General features: G+C 40.3%; 1 protein-coding gene and 1 pseudogene across 1 annotated transcript; both read left to right on the top strand.

The window, feature by feature from the left end:
• Nucleotides 1–39: 39 nt before the first annotated feature.
• LOC120112512 lies at nt 40–1598 on the top strand (annotated as a pseudogene).
• A 106-nt stretch (nt 1599–1704) lies between these two features.
• LOC103713867 lies at nt 1705–7379 on the top strand. Its single transcript, XM_017844446.3, is given in 3 exon segments — nt 1705–1761; nt 4102–4272; nt 7217–7379. Coding segments are annotated over 3 exon segments (330 nt in total). The 3' UTR covers nt 7319–7379.

Genomic DNA, 7379 nt, shown 5'->3' with positions numbered 1-7379 from the left:
AAGTGATTCAGCGAGATATCTTCTCATGGTAATTGTGGCATGGGGTCTAGGCTTGTAGTTGTAGCTCATCCATGTTGTGTTGAGATTGCGACAGCATTTGTTGGTATAATCTTTAAGTATATGGTTCTCGTATCCGGCCGCTAACGATTGGAATCCAGCGGATTTTAGTCCAACTATTGAGGGCTGTTTGTGTCCATATGGTTAAAATTATTTTGTCGATATCTGTTCACGTCGTGGTTCTTGACTTATTCCACCATGCACCTCGAAATTTAGGAGATGTTAGTTCACCAATTAGGTGACTCTAAATCCCTATCTGGTTCGCTTATGTGGTTTTGCTCATGGGAATGAACCCAGCTAGTGTCAAATGAAGTAACTTCCTATTATCAGTGGGAAAACTTTTAACTTGAAATGCCTATTTCAATTTTGCCTTTCTGTTGGATCCTAATGTTTCTCTTGGCACCTACCAGGTAATTTCTGTTCCGACAAAAAGCAGCTGCCGTGAATTGGATTGGAGACGGGGCAAATCGGTAGTTTGTGAGCGCAACCATCAAAGGAGGATGTGGTAAAGAAAGTTCCAAGACCACCGTGCCAGCACTCGTGGAACTCAACATGATCAAGAACCCTGCCGGATCTGCTGGGCTGGGGGCTCGGGGGTTCAATGCTCATGCCAGCAACATCGGTGTCTGCTATCTTCATAGCCACAGGCCAGGATCCTGCACAGAAGTGGAGAGTTCCCACGTATCACCATGAGGAAGCTTGAATGATGGAAAGGATTTCACATCTCTGTGACCATGCCATCCATCGAGGTAATTCCGATATCCTGTTCTTTCCTCCTTACATGATTAATCTGTTGCAGTTACCTCATGTCCCTGCATGTGCTTCAAATTCCACCATCATTGGCAATGTTTTGTTTACCTAAAAATCACTCCTCTTTTTCAATTATTGGACATACAGGATTGCTCATTACAAGTTCTTAATTCTATGGTGTTGCTGACAAGACCACAACCATTATGTCATGCAGCAACTTAATCTTCTCATTCTCTATCTTATCTGTCATTCTTCCTAATTAGGAACATAATCATTTTTAAACCTCTTTTGTTGGTTGGGAGTAGATCTTTAGTTCATCTAAATTAACTGACTCATTTACTTCTGTAAACAACTTGATCGGTATCTCATTTATACATCAAGTTCTTTTTCGATGGTGTTTTATTTACAGGTTGGCACAGTTGGTGGTGGGACTCAGCTTGCCTCTCAGGCAGCCTGCTTGGACCTACTTGGTGTCAAGGGTGCAAGCTTGAGTCACCTGGGCAAACGCTAGGCTTTGGCCGCCATTAGCAGGTGCTGTTCTAGCTGGGAGCTCTCTCTTCTGTCGGCCCTTGCTGCTGGCCAGCTTGTGAAGACCACATGAAGTACAACAGATCCAGCAAAGATATATCCAAGGCTTCCCAATAAAGGAACTTTCGTAGATAGATCCTCCCAGAGGGACAAAATCTCAAAAAATCACAAAAAAAAAGGGTTGTAATAAAATTCCCCTTAGAATGTGAACGTAGCTCATGCTAAAACCCAATCAGATAAAACTGTCTTCGTTTTCCCTCTTATTTTGTGGTTTGTACTTTGTCAGCTGCCATCTGTCCGCATCAGAGAGAACCTCATTTTCTAAGCTGCCTTCTGCTGGGAACCATGTTATTGATCTACCTAACATCCATGGCTTTTGTACTACATGACTTAGAAATCATTTGCATGGAGCTTGAAGGCCTTGCTGTATTTCCTATGATAGGACTTTTCAATAACTAGAAGTGGAGTCGCTCTGTGGAATCTAGTTTTTTGTATTTGGTACCTGTTATTTTGTTCTCTTGGTTAACCTTTTGCATGATGGAGGATGTCTTCCTGGCCTCTGCGGTGGATGGATTCACAGCAAATTAATGAAATCTGACCAAATATACTGTTACATTATATGTCGAAAGTAAGGCAAGATTCTAACGAGCGATCAAAGCACGGGGACATGGAACTACTTTAACAAGGTGGGGGGCGACTTTTGCGTTGGCTTGCTCGGTCATGAAGCTGAGTAGGCCTTTATTGGCTCGAGGATCCATACACTGCAAACTATGAGTGAATGATCAACATTTGAGGAATGCTTTTGATTTAATTTTGGATTTATTCTTATGACCAGTAAGGTGGTCGATGAAACATATCGAAACATTAGCAGAAAGGTGGCATGAGTTGGGCATTGAAGGACAGTTTTTTCCTCTGGAAATTGGAGCGAGGTTGTTGGATCAAGGATCCAGCTAAGTTGGTGAGGTATAGTATCTGCATTGGCAGGCTGGTTCTTGATTAAGTTCCAGTTGTTCCAACCACCTTCTCGGAGGCTTCACTCATTATGCAGCACTCCCAGAATACAAGTTTTGAGAGAGATCTTGTGAGCCATTCTGGAGCCAGCTAGAAATCGGTCATGCTGTGGGAAGAAATTTACAAAATATGGATATGGGTGGCAAGTTATGATCCAACCCATCAATCTAACCTGGCGAACGATCCACTTTAAGAAGATTTGGATTTAATATAAACAGATTCCAGTCGTATACGGATCAATCTATCTAGAGCTATTTATTAAATGGGGTGGGTCTATATTTAGACCTTTGATCCATTTAATCCATTTTGAACCGTTTAATAATTGGGTCGAATCATTATCCGACCTATTTAATCTGTTTAACTTGTTTAAAACTTTCTTAATCTGACTTGTCTAACCTGTTTAAATTCATTTAACGTACTAAAAGCCTATTTAACCTTTAACCTAATACGATTTATTTAATAAATAAGTTATATAAGTCAGGTCGGATTATCTATTAATAAACAAATGGAATTTGAGTTTACGAATTTTTAAAGCCCACTCACATCCGACCCGACCTAATTGCCACCTCTAATTATAGATGGGGTGCTACTACGTAGTTGCATGGTCTTTTGTCTCTTATCTGTACTGGATACAGTAGTGCAGGCATACATATTAATCAGTACGGTAGGTGGACATTTTGGAAGGACAGGAAAGAGTAATAAGCAGAGCAGCTAAATTTGGTTCCTCATACTAGGCTCGGCAAGATTAAAGTGGTCTCAGAAAACATGTACAAAGACTGAACATGGAAGGAAAACAATCGAGAAAAAACATTTGCATAAAGATGATATTCTTAATAAATACCTATTTATTTTCATATATTCTCCTCATATTCCTATATTTTAGCAGTCTCCAATAACATAAATCAACATGCAGCAAGGGGCGTTAGTTGGACCAGCATCCCCTCCAGTTACTTCCAGCAAGTAGGGCTGTTAATGAGCCGAGCTGCTCGGTCTCGACTCGGGCTCGGCTCGGTAGTCAAACGAGCCTGAGCCCAATATGAGGCTCGTTTACACTCGAGCCCGAGCCCGAGCTCGAGCCCGAGCAGCTCATGAGCCCAAACGAGCTCTAGTCTTCCACTGAAAAATCTTATTTCAGCACCATAATTCATAAAAATCTAATCACATAGAGAAAATAGCTTATTATCGAGCTCGAGCCTGAGCTCGAGCCCGATTACGAGCCCGAGCTTGGGCTCGTTCTAGAGCTCGTAATTGAAACGAGCTTTACGAGCTCAAGCCCGAGCCTTTGCTTTGCCAAGCAAGCCCGAGCTCGAGCCCAAAATAGAGCTCGTTATCGAGCCCGAGCCTGAGCTTCTGTGAAACGAGCCGAGCCGAGCTCTCCCAGGCTCGGGCTCGGCTCGGCTCGTTGACAGCCCTACCAGCAAGTGCATTAACTGGGCCAGGCGGGTCACGATTCTTTGGGTCTCCGGTTTGGGCTCGAGCTTGGGGCTATTTTTGGTAAAACCCTTGCGGCTAAAATCCGGGTCTGGACCCTCGACCGATACCTTCTGTCGTAGGGCCGAAAGCCCGACCTGAAGCCCGACCGGGTCGTTTTTCCCCCTCCCTGTGGCCCAGAGGAAGCCCCCGTTGGGATTTCAGAGGAACCCAAAACCCTAGCTTGAGATCGCTCCCAGGAGTTCAAATCCCAGAGATAGAATCCACATCGCTCCGAAACCCTCTCAAAAGATCTAGTTTTTCCGGTGGTAATTTTGGTGGGAGATCTCATGGCCAGCACCGGTGGAGGAGAAATCTGGGAACGTGCGGTCCTTCGTAGGGAACGCCATGGGGGGGCTGCGAGGGGGAAGCAACCTGGCCTCGTGGGCGGTAGCGGGGACACTCGCCTACTTCCTCTGGATCAAACCCGCAAGCGAGCCCAAGAAGGAGCTGTAGGTAATCTTCCTCATGGCCTGCCCTTCTATCTTATTGATTATTGCTTGCCAGTGCGACGATGGGAATTAGTAATTTGAAGGGTAAATATAGAGAGAAAGGCAATTCTTTTAATCATTTATCATGAGTAATCGAATCTTTGATATTGAAATGAACACGACGCAGGGGAACTGTGATCAGATTCATTGTCGCATTCATGAAAACCACTTAATTTGCATTGACAGGTTGTCTGTAATTCTTTTAATTTTTTTCCACTGAAAAATCTAACAACTTCTAATTAGAAATATGACAGTTTCCTTCCTCACAATGGAATCACGATACTATGCAACCATCTAAGTAGTACATACAGTTGTAAAACTAGCTTTTTTAGATAAATATGAAACAACAAAGTTACAGCCCTAAATTAAGTTGCTAGCATTGCTAAGAGGACTTGTTGGACAGTCTTACTAATTGCTGTAATAAAAACTTAAGAGAAACAGAGTGGGGATTGCTGCTGTGGGACTTTATTAGAAGTCTGGGAATTTTGCTATTTGGTGAAGATGTGGAAATACTTATGCTTAAGTTAAGTGCATGTATGGATGTTACATGTACAACATCTGGTGTAATTTAGATAGAAATATTTCAATAAACCAGCCTCCAGGTGGACCTAAGCTTATTTATGAGAACTTTGGATATGCTTGCAAGTAAGAAGGCGTCGCACTTCTATAGCCTTATGCAAGTAACAAGGGTATGCTATAAATTTCATAAGAACTGGTAAAAAGATAGCGAGCAGGACATATTATGGTTTTCCAAAACCAACCATTACCAACGTTGTTGCCATGAAATTATTGCAGTTGGCCGGAAAAGCTAGGAGGCTAGACAGGGATTTGAAGTTTGAAAAGTACTCCATATATAAAAAGTTTCCCTGAAATTGCAATGTATTTTGTGTTATGGCGTCAGGTTCTATGTGGCATTTGCGGAACTCTAGGCTATAATAGTTTAATTGATGATGGAGGACTCCCACTCGTTGGTGATTGTGCATGGTGACATTTGGATAGAATTTGGACTCTTGGATAATTTAACTACAACTTCTTCCAGGGCTAATGGAGTGAATGTTGAGAAGGTGCTGAAATGAAGTTATATGCCACTTTGGTTCTGATATTTCCTTTCTCCAGTAATGCGACTCTTTTGTTTATTTGCTTAACTCTTATATAAACTTCTTCATTTCTAATGAATCTTTCAACTTTAAATTGCTGTCCATCTTTATTGGTGGTCATAAAATATAAATGCACCCCGTTATTTCTAGACATGAAGAATGTGCTTTTTTTTTGGTGCGAGAATCTCAAATTGTACTTCATTCAGAAGTATGCAATTTTGGCTGTTTTATTTGATGCAGTTAGGCCAAAGTGGAGCAGTTGGGTTTTGTCAGTAGACTGAAAATGTTGATCTTCTTTTTCTGTCTGGTGGTGCCAAAGTTCAGTTTGGGCCATGTAGTGATAATTTAAGGCCACACCCTTTTCTCCCCATAATTATATATGATAGATTTTTAAAGTATGATGTAGTAATAGGATACTTTTATTCGAATTGTATCACCTTGTTCTTAGTTACTTGAGCATCTAGAATAGAGTTGAATTGGATATTCGTACTAATGGCTCATGCTAGCCTTAGCTAACTGATGCAAGGAATAATGTTGTAATATCTTTTAAAAAAATTCTAACCACCACCCTCTTTAAACAATAAAAAAAACTCTTTCTTGTAAGTTTAGCATATGCTGGAGGGAGCATTCACTAATTTCTTTGTTAGTTCATGTAAACTCCAAGAGAATGTCACAAATGATCTATATACAAAAAAATGTGGGGATCAAGATTATTTGTGAAGTGATCATGCTAACATACCCTTCACATCTTGGGACTGGTTCCTTTTGTTAAAATTGGACTACCACTTCCCTAGCTTGACATTCCTTTAGTTTTTGCTTGATTCAACAAATCAAGTCTTAGATCTGGGAACTTTACTTTCAAGTTTCAAGTCAGCTGGGTGCCCTTCAAGATCCTCATCATGGATATAAACCCCACTTCAACCAATCTTATACACTTACTCCCAGTGAAGAAATTTGACCTTCTGCATCTTTAACATAGGGCCTTGAATTTAAGTTAACCAATTTGACATTGTAGTTTCAGAAAACAGAACCTTCACATCAAGCCAAAAAAAATGGACTTCAAGTCTTTAAATTGGAACCAGATTTCTATTTAGCTATGCTGATATCTATGTTTCAAACCTAAACTTGCTTTGCATATTTACAGACTTCATGGCTGTGCCTATAAAGTCCAAAAATGACTATGGACTCACTAAACTTTGACCTGGTAATCCATTGAGCAGTCTACAAGAGGGAGTAAACTCAAAAGATAACCCACCCCTTCCCCCCCCAACTCGCTGGAAGGAAAAAAAAGATTCCTTCCAAGCTATTCTAAAGAAATATGAAAACAACTGCAACATGTAATATTCAAATATTTTTAAATTTCTAATCATGTGCTAGGTTTATTTTCAGATGAATGTCCTATGTTTAATTTAAAATCCTCCCATATTTAAAGCCACTTTTCCTATTGTTCATGTGCATTACACAGTGTTTACTGATTTGTTTTTAGGTTAATCCAACAAAGGGCCCCAGGTAATCTTTTCTCCTACTTGTTTAAGATTTTTCTCTAAAGAAAAAAAAATTAGGAACTTCATGGCCTTTTAATTGTTCAGCTGTTGATATTGGGAAAATATTGTTTCTTGATCTTGGATACTTCAAATGTTTTGCTTTTGAAATTACTTAGTCTGATTCTTACAATTTATGCTCTTAACTTGAGGTCAAATTTATCTTAAGGGTCTGATGGTTTCAATAGGTTATGGTTCACTTTGCATTGCTGCTAGGTCAAGATGTCTATATTTTTAAGTATTCATGTATTTGAAACTTTTTGTACTTTAGGAGAGGGCAGCTTTGCCTGCAGCCTCAGATCATTATCGTTATGTTGAAAAAAGAAAGCCTATTCCTGATCTTCAGGCAATATTTTTTGATCCTTCAAAATGAGAACAAGTTATTGTAAAGTAGGATTATAATAGTAATTTTTCTGGGAGGCTAATTTTATGGA

The sequence above is a fragment of the Phoenix dactylifera genome, chromosome 11, assembly GCF_009389715.1.
Source record: "Phoenix dactylifera cultivar Barhee BC4 chromosome 11, palm_55x_up_171113_PBpolish2nd_filt_p, whole genome shotgun sequence".
Classification (NCBI taxonomy): Eukaryota; Viridiplantae; Streptophyta; class Magnoliopsida; order Arecales; family Arecaceae; genus Phoenix; species Phoenix dactylifera.
This window is presented reverse-complemented; position numbering and strand designations above follow the sequence as displayed.